This window comes from Tetrao urogallus, assembly GCF_951394365.1.
Source record: "Tetrao urogallus genome assembly, chromosome: 5".
Lineage (NCBI taxonomy): Eukaryota > Metazoa > Chordata > Aves > Galliformes > Phasianidae > Tetrao > Tetrao urogallus.
This window is the reverse complement of record NC_136818.1, coordinates 52,972,669-52,995,717: the sequence shown is the minus strand read 5'-3', so window position 1 is coordinate 52,995,717 and position 23,049 is coordinate 52,972,669. Positions and strand designations below refer to the sequence as shown.

The window sequence follows — 23,049 nt, the reverse complement described above, 5'->3', positions numbered from 1 at the left end:
AAATAACCGGAGCAGTTTTTAAACTTCTCCATATGCGTCTGAGGAGGAAAAACCCAACAAGGATCAAAAATACAGATAAAAAATAAACATGATTCTACTTTGCAAGAAGTATTATCATTGTTCTCAAGGGTGGCTCACCATTCCCAAAGTACACTTGGGGCTTTAGTCTCTCTGTCTTGCTCTTTGCTCCTTTCTTCCTGTTTCTTCCTCTTCTTGCTCCCACAACGGACGCAAAAGTCTTTGGTCTCAGAACACTGGATGCAGCACAGTGTTGCAAGCACGTACTAACGGTGTCACACTCGGGGAGGAGACAGGAAGGAGCGAGGGCTGGTCCTGCTGAGGAGATGGGATGGGTGGGTCGTGGGGAGTCAGCTCCTAGATGGCTCCTTCACTGTGCATACTGTGGTTGGGCTTGTTGTGAGTCACACAGTTCTGTTCGTTCAGCAGGTTTGCTGTCTCGTCCGGCAAACCGTCATGCAGCTCCGTAAGAGTCAGTTCGATTTTAGTGTTTTCACTGTCCGAGGACTGAGGAGTTTTGTCCATCCGCGATGCCATCAGGGCATTTTGGTACTGCTGTCTCGAGATCTGCTCCGAGCACAGAAGGAAGGAACAGAAAGAGCCGGTCACGCTTGTGCATCTCTCACAGGACGCCCCAGGAAAACGAGGAACCCTCCCTTTCCAGATGGTCACACTTCCACTCCTGCTCACCCCGCATCGACTCCACTTCTACAACCATCCCTGCGCTTTGCAGGAGCACAGCACCCCAGCTGCATGGCGACGCTTGCACAGGCAGGGTGGAAGCACAGGGCTGTGTGATCACCGTGCTGCCCACAGGCGCGGATTTACTCCTGGGCAAAGATTTTAAAATCAGACTTCAACTTCCTTCTAACCATGCACGTTTTTAGGGCCTAAGGTTCAGTGAAGTCTTTTTCCCAGCTTCATCGAGCTCTGGAGGGGCTTTATGAGTCCTCAAAGAGCCAGAGGGCACGAGCATTAGTGCTCTTGTCTAGGATAGCAAACTAGGCAGGAGCCATCCCATAAGTTCCTGGGGCCAGGCAGCACGATGCACGTGCACCAGCAGCCCCCTGTGCTACAACAGCACTGGATTATCTCAGCAGATGAAAGAAGCTGAGCAAGGCTTTTAGAAAGCCTGAAGCTTTTGCTTCAACACAACAGAGAGACAGGAAATGGAGAGTGTCAGATGGATGCGTCACATCTCCAACAGCAAAATCCAAGCATGTGCAAGCAGGTCACAGCCCTGGCTTACAAGGCATTACTTGAATAAATGCCCATGTGACACAATGAAAACACACATTCTGAGTACTCTGTCCTATGTGCAATGCAGGGTGATACAAAAAGAGGTCTGCAAGTCTGACTGCAGAGAAACCAGGCAATGTAGTATTCTTTAGACTCAGTATGAACACGGTGAGAGCTGGAAGGACTTCATACAAACCAGCACAAGATGAGCAGCTGCTTTGGAGTGAGAATCGCTTGCTTAGGAATAATTATTTACTGACCTAAACTGTGAAGCCCTGAACCACTGACTAGTACATTTCCATTTGTCAAGTTCTAAACAAAAGTCAGTACTCTCTTCTTAAAATCTGGCTACCTATGGATGTGAAACAATTGATTTAGCATTCCAGTATTTCTGTTCTATTGCCTAATTTCAATACTGAATTAACTTTGACAGAAGTTGAGCTCATGAGCAGCCTGAGTTTTATACAAAGAAAATGTGAAAGTGCATTTAATTTCAGAAAAGCAACAAGGTCAGCTTCTGACCATGAGATGTCAGCTTCCCTGGACTCCCCGCTGGGCTGGAATTGCTGCCAGCATTGGCTCTTTCTCATCCCACAGGACTCGCACACATTTCAGCGTGGGATGCATCATGCTGGGGGACAGAGCCATATCCACACAGCAACCCACTGGCAGTATGAGACATAAGGCTAACACGTGAAGTTAGGAAAAATGTCCAAGACAACTCCAGGCAGAAGGATAAGTTCGAAACCAAGAGTGAGAACCCTGAGCTGAAATAAAAATCAAGAGTGAATGAAAACAGCAACTGACACAAAATGTTTCATCCTTTAGAAAAGGGTGCTGTCAGCTAGTGTGATGAGCCATTTCAGATGGCTCAAGGCCTCACAAGGACATGTCTTTCAGGACTAAAACAGAAGATATTCCCTATGATCTCTCCCCTTGAGACCTGATATCCAAAAACTTGTATGACCAATCTACTTACGGGCCTTAATGAGAAGAACAGTGAAGACACCAGATACTGAGAACAAGTAATTTAAAGCGATTTCAAAATGGCTGTTTTCATAATCCTATTTGCTTAGAGGGCTACAGAGCAATCCACAGGAAAGTCCCTCCCCAGGCTCTCCAGCCCACAGGCCCAGCTTTTTTCCTACCTTGACAAACTGAATGTCTGTGAGTGCTTTCACTGAGTAGTCAGGAACGTACACTTGCAGGAAGGACGCATTCAGCTGGTTGTTGCTGCTCCCTAAGGTTGGCGTCACCGCGTCGATGCGATCACTTCGGTTTAAAGAGTCTGAGTGATTCAAGCCGCAGGGTCGAGGTGGAGACTTGTTTTCAGCTGGGAAACAGGCAAGAGCAAGAAGCTTCTTACATCAAGGAGAAAATATTCAAAGTCGCCAGTTTCAAAGGGCCACAAGAAATTGCAGCGTGAAACAGAAGATCAACAAATACTTAGTCTACCCATAACTGACATGCAGCTAAATAAAATGGTCCAGAAAAAGAGCACATTTTGAATCCAGAGCTGGTGGCAGACATCACTGAGTACGACTCAAAGAAACCTGGTTCTGTCTGTGCTACAACCGACGTGCCCTGCGCACACCTGCTCACAGTGCTTCCGCTGATGAGCGGTGACCTTCTGAGAAAGGCAACTTCCCTCAGCTTCCTTACAGGAGCTCTCTGTAGTCCAACCATGCTTAATAGATATTTTTTTCTTAACCATGTATGGTTGTAACTCTGTATCAGACTATTCATAGACACTGCAGGCTTTCGCTTGAAAACCTCCCAGCTACCCGTTAGGAGTACGACTGGCCACAGGCATTTTGCATCCTCAGCTTCCATCTATACAGGGACCCAGATGTCAGGGGACGTGCAGAAATAAAAAGAGATCTCAAGCCCTTCTGCAGACAGGCTTCTCCTCGTGTGCACTGACAGTGCACAGCAATAGAACTCTTTGGGACTGGTGAACTGGGCAGCTAAATTTTAGCCCTTCGGCCCAAGCACTAATTGACACCACCTGTACCACTCCCCCGGTGGTCCCCATTCTCAGCTGAAAGATTACTTTCCAATCACCTGAAGATACAAAGCCTCTTCAGCATTTCAGCAGCAGTATCGTAAGTTTTTCACTTTCACCAATTTTTTGACTACAGAATGGTATTAAAAAAATGAAAAGCTAACTGAAATTCAACCCTGCCTCTGCCACTGTATCACCATAAACATCTCTCCTTGACAAACAGATGCAGCTTGCTCTACATCTCTACATCTAGCCTTTCCTAAACCGAGCCCTTCAGACACTTCCAGATGCATGGCAGAATCACCCTGTGTTGTCTTTTGTAGTTGTTGTTTTATCATTATTTTCCACTTGAAAACCTCTGATGTCTTCTTTCCTTCAATTTAAGAAAAGGCAATGGAAAAATACAGGTTGTGACGACTTGGCAAATTGCCTGCAGTCCCTATGGTAACACCAAGGAGAGGCTCAGAGGGAAGCACTCAGAGCCCCTCATGGTTTCCCTCCATACCCACCCACCATCTCAAAAGCCACAGCGGGCTGTGCCCAGGTGTCTCGTGGTGTGTTATTGATAGAAAGGAGGAAGGACAGGCAGTTACGTGACAAAGCACAGTTAGGAAAAGAAAAGGACAAGAAGACAGAACAAAGCACAACTACTGAAGATCTGAGAGTAAGGACATTGCTCTTGGAATCATGTACAAGATGGGAAGGGAAAAGTTACTAAAGAAGGGGGGCTACAAGAAGAGCAGATGGCAGAAGGCTGTGGTTCCTGAGCAGTGCCCAGCACATACCTGCACAGATCTTTCCTACCCAGGTTCTCCTCATCTCTAAGTACTGAAGATGAAGGGCACAAACCACAAGACAAACATCCATACAAGCACTTTGTGAATCTCACAGCGTGCGGTTCAACGAGAGGAACCTTTTTAGAAGGAACCACCAAAAGGTGTTGGGTTCAACAGAACAGGAACTGCATTCACAGTGACCAGACTCACCACATTGGTTCCTTTCAAAAGAGGTTCTTTCCATTTGTATTTTCCATCATCAATTTGATTTTTTTATTTATTTCTGTTGTTGTTGTTGGGGGAAAAAAAGCTAGGAAAATATGCTTGGCATTTTTATTGGAAACAATTTGTATGTGCAAGGTGTATGCTTACTTATAGAACAGAAACAGAACGAAAAGAAAAAAGAAAATAAAAAGAAGGAAGACCTGGCAAAATTAAAGAACTAAGCTAAAAAAAGAAAAAGATAATCAGAGCCACTGAGCTTAAGAGAAAGCCACCAGGTACTTTAATTAAAGAAAGATTATATTTCTCCCTGCTTCTTTCAAGTTTAGCAGCAGGAAACTTTAAAAGAGCAGGGAAAAATCCCCTGCAGGGCAACCATCCATAGTTTATTTGGAGTGTGCGTGAGCTTAATTTAGGGTCTGACAGTGAGATACATTTTCAAAGCTGAAAAAAGAAGAGAAAATACAGGAAGCAGATAGTGGAAATTTATGAAATGTCTGACATGTACTGATGGTTAGATGTTTCACTTAAATATCCCTACCACATCATGACATTCAATAGCATTAAATATATGGATCCTTTTAGGTCCAGGGAAACATCATTGCATCAGCCCATGTTTTAGGATTCCGCCATCCCTACATACTTTCCTGATGAGTTTCCATCTTTCTCAACTACTCTGTGCATGCGGTGTCTGCAAAGCTCAGTTCCCAAGTTTTCAACCACATCTCAGAGCTCATTTTGACCCAATTTGTTCTCTCCTCGGTCTCTGCTCTCCGAAGGGATTTCTATGTCAATCAACATGGTCATCCATCAAGGAAAGGTCTTGAGCAAAACCAAAAACCCCGCAGGAGCTCCCACAGCCTTCTTGCACATTCCATTGCAAATCCACCCACTCGGTACATTATCACAGCATTAATCTCATTGAAAGAAAATCCAAAGTTTTTGAGCATTGGAAATGGCCAAGGAGCATTCAAACCATAGAATTTACCCAGAAGAGAATATAAGGATTCTTTCATATAAGTTCTCCTTTTAAGGCAGTCCAGCAGCACACATTCCCCTCTGCATTTTCTTCAAGAAATTTTTCAGGTCTTAAACCTCAGTTTGGGGGAGAAGATCTTTTAAAAGATCTCCTGTCTTAATCTCCCACCAGTTCACATAAGAGACATCAGAACACATTAACAAAAACATTTTCTTAAACATGTTTTCAGTTCTTCCCATTTGGACGACTCCATCATGTCGCTGCCAGTTATCACACACAGAAGTTCAGACACCTACCTGTGAGGCATAATTCTGTGCTGGACTTCTCCCTAACAAGCAAAGGGGTCAGATAAATACAGACTGCAGCTGACTTGTTATGGCATCAGGGCAGTCACAAGAATGGTGAAAATAGAAGCATGCGGATTTACCTGGAGAACCTGCTGCTAACAACTCTGTTCTGCTGACAACAAAGGTACGAGACAGGGACAAGGGAACTAGAAGAGGGAGAGAAAAAGGATGAGATCACGACCAGAAGGGTGGCAGCTATCCACACTCGACAGGGGAGGGAGCCAGTTCACACACTGGAGAACTAAAACCAGAAGTGCAAATCAACTGTGGAAAGTAAAGGGTTAAAAACCAAACCAAAACAAATCAAAAAAGACAATTTAACAATTTTAGGAATGAACCAAAGAACAAGACTGTGGAATTACAGTGAGACAATTTTCACTTGCTAATTTGAATGGTCATAGGATGATCCATCAGGGTACACTCATTTTTAAAATAGTTCAAGAGGAGCAGTGGTGCCCACTCCAGCCTGGAAGGCAAAGAGGTAAAAGAAGCCAGAAAGCTTTCATGGGTGCAGTTCCTTATGAGAATAAAACAAAAATAGAAATGAAACCAAAAGACACTTTGCAGTTCAAGTTTTCAGTAAAATGTCAAGCACAGTTGTGATTCTCCAAGCTCACCCCTACCAGAATGGGTTCGGTGCTGATAATTATCAGTCTCCAGCTGTCAGTAATGAAAGTGTCACTGTTTTGTTGTTGGGTTTTTGAAAACATCCTTTAAACTCCTGTTATTGGCTGCGTTTCCAGATAGAGAGCAGGTATGTAACATCTCACGAGGAGACAGGGAAGGACAGAAGCTTTCCCTTGTTTGTAAAGGCTTTCACATATACTCAAAGCAACAAGAATTACTTTTATTTTTACAAGCTCAACCTAACAGAAATCTCACGATGCTGCAACTTCTCTAAAACCTGGGGAAAAAAACAGCAAAAAGGAGGGTTTGCTACTGGCACAACCAGCTGAAGGTAAAAGAATTCAAGGTTGGTCAAGTTTAATCTAAAATAGTGTGTGTGCTTAAGTTTGACTCAACAAATCCGAGAGGGATTCCAGGGCAGAAGCAGGACAGGGGAGATCATTTGATCTCACAGGACTTGGGGCAACTGGTGTGGTTGTGGAGTTAGCAACACGGGAAAAACAGAAACATGAGAACATTCAAACTGAACAATGCTGGCAAAACAGAGATGCCACAAATCACTTCCAAGTGTAGCTCTGATGGGACAGAAGTGATCATGCCTGATCCAGCTCTGTCTGGCCCACAGTGCAAAAGCTAAGCTTCAACACTGAAGGAACAGCAAGGGTATGACACATGTGTACACATTACATATGATTCATCACGAACACTGCTGTTACTGCACACATAAAATCCTCTCTATGTCTGCATGCTTCCAAATTTGTCAAGCCCCAAAAGGTATAAGCAAGACTGATTAAAGTGCATATATTTAAGGAAGAATTACTCTTTCCTGAGCTCCTAACAAAGAGCCAGTGCAAGACTCATACAATGGCAATGCAGAGCTCAAACATCCATAGGAACTGCTGATGGCTGTGCCGTTTAGTGTGGCTATAGCCATAAGTTACAAAACAAATTTCATTCCAAAGCCATTCACTAGTGTACATCTACATACATACACATACATGTAGAGTTTCCATTAACTTTACTAAAACGAGCTGCCTCCCAAGTGAACAACAACCTGTGGTGCCTCTATGCAGGAGGAGGTGATATCTGCATGAGAAACCCCCCCTGAAGGGATCAACTGAGTGCATGGCCACTGCCAGCACTAACACTGAGCTCTTCTACCAGGGCTGCAGATGCCAACCGACACCAAGACCTTTGTGATCTAAAAGGTGATGCTGCTGGCACTGAAATGCACACGCAGGCACCACAACGAGTGTGGTGGACAACAGGGCATCACCCACTGGGGCAAGGGAGCACACTCCTGGTTGATTGTAAGGCAAATCCCCTACTTGTGTCTGTGAGATGCTGGGCTGTGCAGCTAGTATTTACGTGCTGCTCACATCTCAGCCTCTTCCTTTGCTGATCTCTCAGCTATATCTCTGCACAAGCTGACAGGCCAACCTTTATATTCCTTGCTCCACTGCCCTCATTTCCCTCAGGATGGCTTTAGAAACAATGATTGGTAAAGCAAACCGTACACAAACTAGCAGGTTGTTCATACATTACACCACTAGATGTCCCTCTGCTACTAATTATTTATTCTTGCTAATTCAACGTTGTGCTACAATGAGAAAAGAACCACAAAGCTCTCCTCCAGTGCCCAGTACCTCCCTTGCTAAAGCTGACACGTGCATGCTGCAGAAGCCCACCAGCCACTGCTGGCTGCTCGCTTGGCTGTCAGAGCCAGCACTGCCACCAGGTTGCTGTGCCAGCCACGGGGTGGTTCTGCTTGCAGGGTGGTATTGCTTCCATCAGTCCACACCACAGCGTGGGGGGATGCCCTGCACGCTCCCCTCCCACAAACACTCCAGCACACAGGCTTGTGCACAAGTGCATTCCAGAAGCAGAAGGTAAGAGGACATACCTGGTGATGCTGTGAGGGCCATCACCCCATAGTAGGAAAAAGCACCAGCTTCAAACTTCATCCCCTCCTTCCCAGCCTCCACTTCCACCTTCCCCTGTTAAGCAAAAGGAGAGAGAGCTGCAATTAAAAGGGACCATAAGTCCTGAGGCACAAGACCAGTCTTCAGCCCTAGCAGCTAGTCTTTCCTGATGTTGCTAAGTAGTGTCAAGGTTCCTGTAGTTTGTAACGATGCCTGAAAAGAGGGGGAAAAAACATACTTGTCCTGAGCAATTCTGGTCCTATGGTCCCTGTGGCAGCTAAGTCCCTGCAGGGGGAGCAGGGTCGCAGAGATGGTACTACTGACACGATCCGAGGGCTAACAGATGCCTGCCCTCACCCAATATCACAAGAGGCTTGAAGGCATCCGGTCATTTGGGCTCTTGAGAAACCTACACATTTGAGGACATGGCTCACATTCACATCAAGTCCCTTCTAACATGAATATGGGAAATGGAGATGGAAGACAACGTCTCAGATGGAATTTGTTTTCACCGATGGGATTCCCACAGAATCAAGGCCCTTATTCCTGAAGCAGCAGTCTTGAGGCTATTTTGATTTTGTTGGTTTCTGACAGTTATACATATTTCAGCACCCTTAAATTAAGACTCTGCAAAAGAGCAGGATATTGTTTAGAAGAACCCTCAGTGCTTCCCAGGCTCAACCACCCTACCACATAATGTACCCATTTCTGATGCGGTCTGAACCCAACATTTAACAACAGATACTGATATCATACAAACAACTTTAGAAGAGAAAATACCATATCAAATGTAGCAGTAAACATCCCAGTTATTTTGCTATATAAATAGCAAGAAATAACTTGCTTCTTAGTGGGATCTGGTTTTCCCCTCCATCCTTACTGGTACTGTACTGAGAATTACATTACCTAACTGCAGAAAGAAGCAAATCTCAGGCAGCTTTGAAGCTGAGCTACATAATGACTGAGATTTTAGGCAAACAACATAATTACCTGCAATGCAATGGAAAGGGCAGGTAGACTGCCCATGCTACATGTACCAAGTGAACTGACCATCAGATGGACACAGGTTAAAACGAGTCCAAAAGGTAGCTTTTATTTCTATGTTTTTACTGTACAAAAACAATTTATATTAATTAAACACATGTTTAATTTTACAGCACTGTATCTGGACAGAAAAACATGAGAAAAAAGTCAGGCTGAGCATGACTTCATATCAAGTCAGTTTTTCTAACTGTTCCAGATCAGAAAAAAAATTGCATCTATCTCACAGGAAGAGAGTACTTAGTTCACAAACCCACTTTCTTGCCATCAAAACCAATCACTTCATGTAGCCCCTTTTAAAATCAATTTCAGTCCACAACACCAATAACTAGCTACTTTTGGTCACACAGACAAAGGCTGGTTATAAAAAGGGCTCTCACTCTATTCATCACTGGTAGTTACCCACCAACCAAGGCCAGGTCTTTAAAACACATATGCAAGTAGGCTTTGATCTTCACATACAGTCAGCCTGGAGTTAGCACCCAAAGAACAACAAGGTAGTAGCTAGCAGTAAGAGCAGAGCTTCAGTTCCAGCTCTGCTGTCAGCACACACAGCACTTCCCAGCGGTGGCCACAAGAAGGCTGCACATGCTTGGTGTTGCCACAGCAGCTGGTGAGCCAGTAAGGATTCCCCATGTGTGCTATGAGATGTGCTCTGCTGCTTAACTGTACACACCTCTGGTTTCTGGGTTTGCACTGCTTAGTGCTCCAACAGGAATTCTGAAAGAACACAATGACAAAGGCATACAGAAAAGCTTCCCAGTAGCTAAGAGAAAAACTGTTGCAAAAAGGTGACTTTCCAACTGAAACAGAAACTCTACAGAGATTAAACTAGCAAATTTAATACAAAAAATATGCATTTGCTTGAGTTCTGGCATGATTTACTGTGAAGGTACCCTCGATCTCTTCAGATCTCCTCGATCTCTCAAGACCAGATCATTAAAATAACAAAAGCACAGTACTGACCCACTGCTCCTTGCAGAACCAACACTTTCTATTTTTATAGTACCTACCTACCGCAAGGCTCCCTTTCCAAAAGCATTACAGACTTAGCACATTGTTTTTACTGAATACATATTGATTGAAGAATAGCTCAGAAAGAACTATTTGTTCTTTTGTATCGCACATGTCTTCCAGCTACAGTTGTGCAGCATTACCTCATGCAGGAGCATTATCTTGCTTCTGGAATATTTCAGATTGCAGTAATTCAGCACATAAGAAAGAGCAGTTAAAAAAAACACTTTAAAAAAAGCAACAAATTCTTTTTTAAGAGAGAGATGCGTTGAATCAACACCATCATATTTCAGAGCTTTCTTTGTTGTTGATCATGTTTAACATCCCCACTCTTGCTGTTGTTAGAAGTAATGGAAAAGAAGACTTCAAGCCCTTTGCCACAATTTCAACTGCAGTGCTCGTCTGTATAACCAAAACTCATTTCAGTTATCTTCAAAGATAGCGTAAGCACCTTTCCAGCAAAATGCCTCTTAAAGGACTGTTACTGCTCGAACAGTGCTAGATGGGAGTTAAGTTTCTGTATCAAGCTTCATCCTGCTACTCAACATTCCTGGCAAGTAATGGACCCTAGGAGATGATGAGCGCTGGAAGTGACCCTACAGTGAACAAACAGAAATCAGTCCTCCCCCCTCTGCCACATAAAACCCACCCAAAGGCAATTATCTCAGTGCAGAGTGAGAGCTCAGGTGGTGAGGTGCCCAAGGTACCAAAGAGCTATGGGAGGAGGCTGTGGGAGTTCAGCAGATGGCACAGTGGCCCCAAAGAAACCTGCATTTATCACAAAACCAAAGGTTTTGGACTTCACAATCGCACAGACAAAATGCCTTCTTCCCAAAATGTCAAAGTCCCCATTCCTCCTTTTGCAAATGGAAAAATCCACTGGTGGAAGCATCCTGGCCAAGCTCCTACTGACATGAGGCTTTTCATACCCCTATTCTACAAGCAATGCCTACTGCACACCAGGGTTCTTTTGCAATGTAACATCTAAAGCACAAATGACTTTCAGCAGATATCACAGCAGGTTTAACTGGGGCTAAAAGCAACTGAATGAGCTCTTCAAGTGTGGCAAGATCATAAAGGACACAGAAGCAGTTCCCATGAGCAAAGCTCCAGTCCCATGCTTGAAAGACAACAAACTTCAACAAGTGAAAGAGACACCAAGAGTGATATGTCAGGAGATACACAATATTGCACACATCAAGAACATAATAACATTACTGACCTGTAAAATGAGAACAAAGTAGTCGACAGGCTTGTTTCGCTGGTAGAGGTAGTGTTCTGGGGCTTTCTTGTTCTTCTCGTCATATTTCAGCTCCTGGATGACATTGGGATGTTTTAGCAGCCTGAGAAGGATCTTCTCCGACATCTGGGATGGACCAAAGGCTTCTACTTCTATAACACAAGATACAACTAGGCATTACACTTCATACGCCTGGCAAGAAGTCAGCAGTACTCATTAATAAGCATTTGCCTATAAATGACACACAGATGCAGAGAGATCCATTATGGAATTGCACGCTTCCTGTCTTTTGAGACTGTTAAATTTGTAAGGGGAAAAGAACAAGAACACCCCAACTTTCATCAGTGAAGTATTAAAAAAACAAACAAACAAACAAACAACCACCAAAAGCCATGTCTTCATCTGAAAGGGAAAAGACACAGGAAGGCAGTCTTGCCCATGTGAGAGTGTCATGTCACAGTTGAATGGGTTCACTGGAGAGTTGCAAATGGAAGAGCTTTACAGTTGGGGCGCACAGAACCTTTGGATGTAATTTTTCCTTCCTCTCAAGGTATTGAAGTTACTGTATTTATTGCACTTAAAAAAAAAAAAAAAGTTTAAAAAAATCACTGCTTGGGGCCTTGAAAGTTAGTCTAGATAGATGCTCTACATAATTCAAAGACATAATTTGAGCTGCCATGGTTCACACGGGAAGAGTTACTCAAAGTGATGCACAGTGCAAGTCAGTTCAAACCGTGTGGGATTAATACCTGACACAACAGAACACGTCCCCTACCCGCTTGCTCTTCAATCATCAGTATTGCCAGCAAGAGCTGCAAGAAGTGAAAAAGCTCATCCTTGTGTGAGAGTTAGGCCAGGGACGTCGAGATTTACACATGCAAACTGATAAGCATTCCTTATGCCTAATTTCAGAATAGGACCGTTAATGACCCAGCACCTCTCACCTTCTAGAGATACTATTCTCAGATTAGTGCAGATAAACCAAAACTGTAGCTTTTCATCTCATTTAGCAGTGCCACTTCGAAGCACTGCCAGTTTGAAGCCACACAATGCTCTGATCCACAAAACAAGCAGAGATGCAGCACTATAAGACTATGTCTGTTGAGCAGGTGCTTAGGGAACTCCACCGAGTCTTGTACAACTACGTGAACAATGCTTTGCTTGCTGTTAAATCCACATCTTCCTGTAGAAATGTTTCCTGTCACCAAGGAGATGCTCACATGCACATGAGCTGCAGAAATCCAAGCCTTCTAAGGAATTACGGCCCCTCAGCTGAGATGCGATAACCGATCACACACCTTTAAGTCGCAGAGGCAAAACAAAGCACGAAGGCGGACTGAGAGCATCTAGCAGGCAGTTACTGTATCTTAGAGGAGGGGAAGTATTAATTTCCAGCTTGAGCTGGCCAACCGGAGACAGAACTTTATCACTTTCAATCCACAAATATATGTTGAATATAGAAGTGAAAGATGCACGTCTGAATGGCCTGCATATGAGAAGTCTTTATATGCCAAAGAGAGACAACATGAGCAATAGGAAGGTCTGCTTTCCACAAGCTCTCCTGTTAACAGGTCTCATCCCTGAGGTGAAGGGACCAACTTTATGATGGAAGGCAATGTCAGCATTCAAGCCCCTGGCCTCTCTGCCAGAAGGCCCATACAAGGGATAAAGCATCAAGGTGATCTGAGATGGAGACAACTGTCCTCTGAAACCTGAAGCCATCAATGGAAGTCACACAAGCCAGCAAGAAATCCGTTTTTAAATGTACAGTTCAACCGCCTGCACAGCCTGCATTAAGTGTGTTGAGAGTTTTTCACTTCAAGTCACAAGTCTCATGGAACAGGCTCATGCCGTCCTGCAAAAAGCCCAGCATCTTTTTCTGGATGAAGTGCCAGAGTGCAATTACAGTCAGCTGGCCAGCGGTATTGAGTCCTCTGCCGTTTGCTCCCTGAGCTCTTCCTAATGGGGTGCGCCTGCTAGTCGTTAATCTGACGGACTCTACACATGCAGTGCGGCACTTGGCATTCATCCTTACCTTTCAGACCAATTTAAAGTTACTGGTCCACCCCTGGTAAATGTCTCAGAGGGTTCATGCCGACACTGAACATAGGAGAGGAGAGAATTTAAAAAGAAAAACACAACAGTGGCATTATTTGTCACCCCACAATCCAGCCTCCCTTCCCGTCTGCACTGTCCCACCCACCTCACCGGCCTTTGCTGACCAACTGCCTCCGAGGCTCTGGCACGATTGTGAAAAAAGATAATCCACACTTGCCTGTTGCCAGGAAGCGGTGCATTGCCAGGAGGAGCTGCGGTGATATTTTAACCTTCATCTCGCTGTCTGTCTGCTTGAAGGCAGAGAAGTCCTGCTTCCTGTCTCGATGAGCTACTTTCTTTTTCGTCTTGTTATCAGCTGGGGAAGGGAGGGTGGGAAAAGAAAGGAAGGAAGCGATTTCTGTTAGAATGGGGTCCAACATGAACTGTGCTGGATGGAGCCAGCAGGGACAGCCATCCAGAGCAACTGTGCAGACAGACCCCTCTGTGGTACACATGCAAAGCCCTGCTTGCTGATACACCTTGAAAACTAGAAATAATCATGACCTGTGCTGCAGCTCAGATCCTGAAACCCACAGACTTTGTTATCTCAATGGAAGAAAAGTATCTGCTTGTAAGCATCTAATTGCAGAGCAGTTCTGCATATAGTGTATACAGGGTGTTCATTTCTAGGCAGGCAGGAGAGGTCCAGCTCAGTGTTAACAACAACAGCAGACATTGTGTTGAGGGGGATGGTTGGATGTTGTGTTGACAGATATGGTTTAGTGAGTACTATTGGTGATTGGTGGATGGTAGGACTGGATGATCTTGTAGGTCTTTTCCAACCTTAGTGATTCTGTGATTCCGTGAACAGGAAAGTGTTCAGCAAGAATATGTGACAACTATCTTCTACTCATATACAGTAGCTTCCTGTAAGGATGCTGCTCCTACAGCCTACAGTGCTATGTTACAGAATGTTAGCAAGTCCAGAATCCTAGGGGCCAACAACGTAAAAACACCACTGTCTAGGGGTTGTAGCAGCCTGGGTATGCTTAAAGATCAGATTCCAGCTTCAGAAAGCTCCGTTCTGCCATAGCACACTGATGTACACACTACCAGTATCTGCAGATCTAGCCAGGCGAATCACCATTGTGCAAAGAATGTTGTTACAGTTTCACTGGATGTCACTGGAAATATTTACTAGGGCAAACAATTTTTTGCCCTATAGCTCTGTGGTTTACACAGAAAAGTGGTACAGAGTTTACAAGCACCTGTATTTAACATACCTGTTTTGACAGCTCTTTGAAAATAGGAGTATTAAGGTAAGATGGTGGTCTTCCCCTCTGAGCAACCTGTCTTGCTCTGAGCAACCTGATTGAGCTGTAGATGCCCCTGTTCACTGCAGGGGAGTTGGACAAGATTATCTTTAAATGTTCCTTCTGACTCAAATGACTCTATAATCCTATGAAGTGCTAATCATTTGTAGAAGAGTCCTCGATTTTACTTGGGGCCAACCCTCTCTGATCTGTATGAATGCAAAACAGCAACATTCCAGTCACACTAAGGGGATGATGAAACTCATCTCCTGTTAGAAAGAGCTAAATAAGACATGACACCATTCAAACATGGGTCACAGTGGTGAACTCCATGCCTCTCAGTAGATGCTGCACTCTACACTAAGACCTCTTAGCCAGGGCCACAGGAGTGCAGCACACATTCCTGTGGTGCATCAAATGCTCCAATCTTCCAATACCAAGAGGCAAACACACAGCTGTTCACTGTGACACTGGCTGAGACATTTTCAGAGCCTACCAGTACCACAACAGAAACCTCTTATCTCCACCCCATCACATTCCCAGTACAGCTGCACATTCAGAAGCACTCAATCCAAGCAGATGTTGATAGATCAAAGATATTTCACACTTTCTCTTGCTCCCATCGTTTCTGCAAACTTAAAGGTGCAGCAGAATGGAGCAATATGAAGTAATACCATGCATCCACTGGAAGCATGAAATTCAGCTGCAGAGCTTCAGCAGTGACAGCACCTTTCAACAAGAACCACAAAGCTGCAATTTGTTCTACCCTAACCCTGCCATTTTCATGGCAGCAGCAGAAAGGCACAGCTCCAGAACCCAAAGTCATTGCATCAAATTTCTAATTTCCATCAAAGCACAAAAAAGCATGTTTAAAATTTCAGAACAAAGGCATAATAACTGCCAGAATTCATCATAAGGTCTACTTTTAAGTAAACACACAGGACAGAGCAAATCAGTTCAAAGGCTTCAAGTTCTGAGAAGCTGGCTTGGTCTAATAATGAACAGTAGCAGAGTGCATGAATACTACAGGGGTTATTGGCACTGACACAGCAAAAATCAAGCTGTCTTAATATAACAGGGGCAATAAGCCTCTTTCAGAAAGCCAAAAGCATGTTTCCAACGCTACACCAATTAGAATTTGTTACAGCCTACCAACACACTAAAATTGTTTGCCTCAGTATTCACTGGCAGTTTAGCTGCCCATATCTCTCACATCCCCAGACATCCAGGTGGGGTTCAGGAGAGTGAAATCCCTCCCAGTGTATGAGCAGAATAGATCCCAGACCGCCTCATGAGGCTGAATGCATACAAGCCAATGGGACTGGACTACAGGTATCCCAAGGCCCTGAAGGAACTACTTGATGTGGCTGCCAAACCACTCTCCATCATGTCTGAAAAGTTGTACCTGTCAGACAAAGTCCCTTGTGAATGGAAAATGGGTAACATCACACCGACTTTTAAGAAAGGGAGAAAGGAACACCCTGAGAGGAGTCCTGCAGAGAAGGACTTGGGGGTCCTGGCGGATGAAAAGCTGGACGAGAGCCAGCAGTGCGCACTTGCAACCCAGAAGGCCAACTGTATTGTGGGCTGCATCAACAGAGGGGTAGGCAGCACGGAGAGAGAGGTGACTGTCCTCCTCTACTCTGTCCTTGTGAGGTCCTAGCTGGGGTACTGTGTCCAATACAGGACACAGTACAGAAAGGAGGCAGAGCTATTGGAATGGGTCCAGAGGAGGGCCATGAAGATGAACACAGACCTGAAGCACCTCTCCAAAAAAGGTGAGGGTGCTGGGCTTGTGTAGTGGGAGGGGAACTGACTTTTTACACGGTCTGATAGTGATAAGACAAGGGGAAATGGCTTTAAACTAGAAGAGAGGGCAATTAGGTTAGATGATAGGAAGAAATTCTTTACTCGGTGTGGTGAGGTACTTGAACAGGTTGTCCAGAGACGCTGTGGATGCCCCATCCCTGGAGGTGTTCAAGGACAGGTTGGATGGGGCTCTGGACAACCTGATTTAGTGCTTTATCTAGTAGCTGGCATCCTTGCCCACAGCAGAGAGGTTGGAACGAGATGATCTTTAAGGTCTCCTGCAACATAAGCCATTCAATGAATCTATGACAACGAAACCAGAAGGTGACCTCAATGGTACATGGTAGGAGCTACCCCTCAAATTTTCCTGCATCCTCCAGGAAGCCTGAGAGGTTAAGTTTCCCTCCCAGTCTGGAATCAGGAATTTTCTATACAAAACCTTCCCAGGAAGGATGGTTTCAATGAATTCACTTTTACCACCTCTATCTGGTTAATCTAGGAAGTCTTCATACAGTGAAATTAAATATCGATTTCCCTGTCCTCTAACATGCTATTAATGGTCTAAAACTTTTTCCCTTAAAAAACAACACAACATCTATACAGTTTCTATCTATACAGTTTCTCTTAACAAACAAGAGAAAAAAAACACAGCAGTATTTTGGATTATTAAATACAGTTTGAATTCACCTTGTAAGAGCATTATGTTGTTACTGATTAGCCCAGCAATTCATTTGTGAAGGTATGAAAAAGATCAGTACTAACTGGAGTTCTGTGTGATTTCCGTAGTAATTGGACTGTTCAATACAATGTAAAACACAGCCGTGATTTACAGAAATCTTTGGGCACATAAATACTGGTAAAATACTGACCAGCTATGGAAAGTAGTTCAGGCAACAGAAATCTATTAGGAAAAGTAGAAGTCTGCCTATCCCACAGTGCAAAGTGCTGTTTTGGCTTTTGGGCCGGAGGGAAGATAGGAAAATGCTTGCATCGGCCTAAAAAAGATGCCATAGAAACATCCAGATCCTTCTCATGAGAAAAGGAAAAAAAAGCAAAGGGCAGCTGAAGAGCATTAACTATATATAAAATGACCATTTCTATTACAATAGAGTCTAGAGACATCCTTGTGCTACCCATGAATACGTAGTAAAAAATAGCATCTGCCAGCAAGCGATCAAAGTACAGATAAGACAGATGAAGAATGACAGAGAGGAAGTCCAATATGCACAGGCTAGATTGTGCAGATGGAAACAGACACTGTGGCAACTGGCCAAAAACCAGAGAAACTCTAAACTGGGAAAGAAGTCCAGATCCAGATCTCTCAAGTCTCGGGTAATGCTCAACCTGTACCATCATCTGCCATAATGTACACCAACACTAAGGAAGGAAGGAGCTGTACTGAGTGATTACAAGAGGAGTTATTTAGGACTTGCTGATTTGCAGCCCTGAAGCAGCCTTTCCACTGTCAGGCTCTCTCTGAGTGAGTGACTGAGATGGACTCCAAAGAGACTCCATTCCTCTTCCCTGAGGCGCAGATATCCACCTCCTGCCTTCTTTATAAACTATGGTGGGGACGCAGACTACAGGCCCTTGAGGGGGAGAGAGGTTAGGAGTAAACGTGGGAGGTCACAAGCACTGGAATAAAGAGGTTTAAACTAGGCAACCATGGTGGAAAACAGCTAACAGGAGAGACCAGGATGCTGCACATCTAGATCTTCTAGATGGAAGAGTCAAATAAATAAAGCTGTCCTGTTTCTGAATTCATACAGCCTAAAAGGGTGAAGTGCCCTTGCTGTGAAAATAAAAGTCATTTTGACCATCTGAGGGATCTGCAGATCATCTGACCATCAGCAAGTTAGCTGTAAGACACAGCTGCCGCTGGATGGTGTCTTCTCTTGTCTATTAAAAAAAAAAAAAAAAAGTGCAAACATTTCTACTCACTGTATAGATCTGTTTCATCCAGAATCTCTGACTTGATGATCTCTTCAATCACATCTTCTAAAGTGACAATTCCCAGGACTTCATAAAAAGGATCCCCTTCTCCTTCATTGTTTACTCTTTGTACTATAGCCAGGTGAGACTTGCCTGCAAGGAGACAGATCAGTAGTTTAGACATTTCAAAATTCCAAAAAGATCAGAAATTGCAGCAAAATCACAGACAGACAGGTGTAAATAGAGAGATAGAAAAGTTGGAGTCACACCTCACTAATAAGATCCAAAATTTTGAGACACACCAAATCATAATCTGGTGTCCCTGTGAGAAATACAGTCCTGGACCACATAGATCCACCCAGCACACAAAAGAATAGTAAAAATATCAGCAGTCTCTTCTGATTTCTTTTCCCAGAGACACTGTCACCCTATATTATTCTGTGGATGGTTGTTTCTCTTCTCATGTCCTGCACTGACTGAGGAAGGGCACAGAATCATAGAATGGTTTGGGTTGGAATGGATCTTTAAGATGTAGTTTCCAACCCCCTGATGTAGGCAGGACACCCCTCACAGGACCAGGTTGCTCCATGCAGCCCGGCCCTGAACACCTCCCAAGGTGTGGCATTCAGAACCTCTCTGGGCAACCTGTTTCAGCGCCTACCCATCCTCACAGTAAAGAATTTCTTCCTGATGCCTAGTCTATATCTACCCTCTTCCAGTGTAAAGCCCTTTCCCCTCATCCTGTCCAGGTCAGGCTGGAGCCTTCTTTTGTAGGGAGCTCCTACAATAGCTCCTCAATGGCCAAACCACAGAAGGACAGAGATGGGGCAGAGCTGGGGAGAGGAGCTCAGCTGAATCCACAAGTTCTCTTCCACCTCCCTTCCCTCAAAACTATTTAGACGTGCTCCATGCAGAAGGGGGCTTATTTATGAATTAATTAATCAAAATATTCAAAGCAACAGTGTCTGATTAACAAAGAGAAACGTTAGGATGAGATATACTAGTGCCTCTAAATATTCCTAAGCTGTACATCATTCACAGTGTATTTGATAAATCCTAAGGACCTTTCTGCCACAGGAATAACAAAAGTACCACAACCCTTTGAGTTGCTCCTACACTCCTTCCAGCTCCCCTAACTGCCACTGAGAGTCACTCTTTGTAGAGGTACACAAAAAGGCACCTGGTCTCTGCATTCAGAGGGTTCTCCAAACACCAGCAGCATTCTGAGCACAAATACAGGTCTCACTGTGCCTTGTGAGCTGTTGGGAGGTAAGCAACACAGTCTCATGTTCTTTGCTAGTCTCAAAAACGATGCTTATCTCCATCCATGGAAGATAACCAAAATAGTTCAACTCTGCTTAGACCCCTTTATAGGCAACAATGTCTGCATGTTTTAAGATTCAGATTATTAGACTAACAAGCATTCAAACTATTCCAACCCAGACTTACTCATGCCTAAAGAATGAAAATATCCTGAGCAAATTAGACGAGGGAGGAAAACTTATCAACTACTGATATAAACATTGCATCAGGTCAAGTCAATTCACTTTGGTAAGTTTTTCACATCTGCTTTCCCAGGGACCCAACATAAGCAGTTAAAAACAAATTCTTGGTGAATGCTGTCTGTCGAAAGTTAAATTCTTTTGCTATTCCCAGCTTGTGATCATTTAAAAGGAATTTTCCAAAGCAGGGTCTAATATTAGACTCAAAATGAAGTTTCCATTCCACTTAGGCGATATTCTCACCAAAGTAACTACTGCATAATCTGATTGTCTTGGAGCTACTCGTTTAGATGCAGATGGACATACTTTAAATACCAACTCCACAGCACTGCTGAGTCTTATCTTGAAGAGACCTTATTCTACAGTGAATTAACAGAAAGATGACTTGTGATTTTAAGTACATTCATATTGTACTGAAAGTCTTTCACTGTGCCAGATTTTATTTCTTTGTATTCCTTACAAGACTTCCAGCTCTTTCTACTGCTCAATGAACAGTGTTTAAAAAAAAAAAAAACAACAACCACAAAACAACTTCATAAAAAGTTGGAAGATCTACATGTTATTACCATTCCTCTTCTGCTGCAATATATTACTTCAGCTACAGAACAGAATCATAGAATGGTTTGGGTTGGAAGGGACCTCTAAGATCATCTAGTTCCAACCTCCATGCTACAGAAAGGATACCTCCCTCTACAGCAGGTTGACCAAAGCCCCATCCAGCCTGGCCTTGAATGCTTCCAGGGAGGAGGCATTCACGACAACAATTATTTCTGTTCAATCTTCCGATGCTCAAGAACTGCAGCACCTAAATGTCACATAAACAAAAGACTGTAGCTGATTTCCTAGTGCCAGCTCACATAGTAGTATATTTGCTTTCAAGCCAAGACACAACTCCTTCAAGACTTGCATCTATCACAGACCAGAGCAGCTCATTCACACCTGCCCATTCAGATACTGGCTCCCAGTATCACCATTCTCCTCCACCAGTTAGCAATAAGACTGCTCAAATCCATTCAAGTGGGTAAAATAAAATAAACCTTCTTAAAGCAACACAACTGTGCTATTAATGCAGCGCTCAGCCTTAATGAAAATCACCAAATTATAGCCTTTCCCTCCACTTCCGTACTTAATACGGTAAAGTTTACATAAGTTTACTTTTTGAAGAGAACTAACAGTAGAGTCCTGGGCACGTCTACAAGCAATGGGAGGTTTAAGGGAATGGGACTGGAGAAGGAACTGAAATGAAAAACAAGGCAGGAAACAGTTTTCTGGATAGGCCATAATCTATGCCTACGTTTTTATTTATCACCCAAAGAACCAAGACAACTTGTCATAGTTTCAATGACATTTTTCCCGGGCAGCATCAATCATCAGCTAGATCCTCATCATTCAAATTACATGCTGCAGAGCACTTATCTGTCAAACACACAATTTATCTAAATGCAGGTTGATGCTCATCTTCTTTCCCCCTCGACTTTCAAGTTTTCACGTTCACAGCTATCATGAATTCATCACATTGCTGGTGCCAGGTGAATTTAAACCAATCTAATTTGTTCTCAAATTACACTTGCCTTCAGTGCTCCTGCAGTCACTCAAGGAAAAAGATCAGATCTGAAAATTATATATCTTGCTTCTCTGTACGTTAATTTTGATCTGGAGATTTGCCAGAAATCATCAGACAGTGGAACAAGCATTGGTTACAGAGATGCAAAGACACAATCCCAGACTGACTGCCTTCTCACTGTCAGCTTGACTTCTGCTTGTTGTAAAGGAGACTGCCAAACACCCAGCAAGCATGGAAGCAATCAAGGCAGGAAAGGCAAAAGGAAAAGCCAAAGGAGTGCAAGGAGTCCCTAATACATCATAAAAAGAAGCACAAAACAGCATGTGCCCAACTTTAAAAGTGGTCTGTAAGTAAAATAATGACTCCTCTGAGTATTATAAACAGAAATCGGCTATGGCTTTATTCAAAGACTTTATTAGGCTACTGGTATTTGCAATGCCTTATTATTCAATTGAGAAAGAGAAGTTTCAGCAGCATTTTCCACTGTAAAGTACATGTGGTACATATCCAACAAAGAGCCGAGCAAAGAGCACATCCAGGTAAGGAAACCTGTACTGTCTATACTTATTTATAGGCCTTTAGCAACAGAACACATATTAAACAGAAAGAGGGCAAAGAGGCAGCGTTTGCTTTCTGTCTCAGCTTTCCCATCTACAGCAGCGGCTGGTAACATCAGCAAGAGCCTGCAGAGCTCACACGTGTGCACAGCGCTGGATGTAAACTGGGACAAGTGCTTATCTCTGTTACTTTACCAAGGAGTTTTGTTAAAAGCAAATGCATTCTCACCACACTGCTCAAAATCTTGCTGCTCAGCTTGGATTTTGCTCTGTACCACTGCTTCAGATTAATTTATTAAGCTAATCAAGGAGCATGAAGATGCTTAGTGGAATCCGCATGGGTCAGTGAACCTTGAATGAGCTCAAGTGAGTCCATGTGACTGACTGCACAGAACACCGTGGGAAGAAATGCTAGAAATACTGATTCTCTTGGTCAATGCCTTGACCATTCCTTGAAAGAAATGGGGAAAAAAGAGAGAGAAAAAAGATCTTCTGATCCTGAGGCATTTCTAGGTTTAGAGCAGAGGCTTTAAGAATATTGTCAAGCAGCCCAAACTAGAGACACAAATGTCCCATCATGACCAACATCTACTCCAGACTGGTCAGAGGTCCTTGTCTACATGAAGAGCTTTGACACACAAGAGAGCTTTACCAACCCCATTCCCACGAACCACTTCCCCATGGACACACGGGCTGAAGAAATGGGCTGACAGGAAACCTATGAAGTCACAAATAAGAGACAAAACCAGACCCAAGGAGTGGCAGTGGAGCCCAACTGGATGGGCCTGCAGAAGGAGACACGGTGGTGCTGACAGATGAGCTGCACACAAGCCAGCAATGTATCCTCATACCAACACAAGCCGCACAGCAACTGCATTAGTAATAATGGCTAGCAGGTCAAAGGA

The 23,049-nt window shown here is 43.8% G+C and overlaps 1 protein-coding gene across 1 annotated transcript in view; it reads right to left on the bottom strand.

The window, feature by feature from the left end:
* Positions 1-375: 375 nt before the first annotated feature.
* CNNM2 (cyclin and CBS domain divalent metal cation transport mediator 2) overlaps positions 376-23,049 on the bottom strand; it is a gene marked incomplete at both ends in the record, with an annotated part of 100,623 nt that continues 77,949 nt past the window's right edge. The window contains 7 exon segments of the mRNA XM_079536556.1: positions 376-585; positions 2,406-2,590; positions 5,667-5,732; positions 8,117-8,210; positions 11,413-11,580; positions 13,701-13,843; positions 18,531-18,674. Coding sequence (XP_079392682.1) covers positions 376-585; positions 2,406-2,590; positions 5,667-5,732; positions 8,117-8,210; positions 11,413-11,580; positions 13,701-13,843; positions 18,531-18,674 — 1,010 coding nt within the window.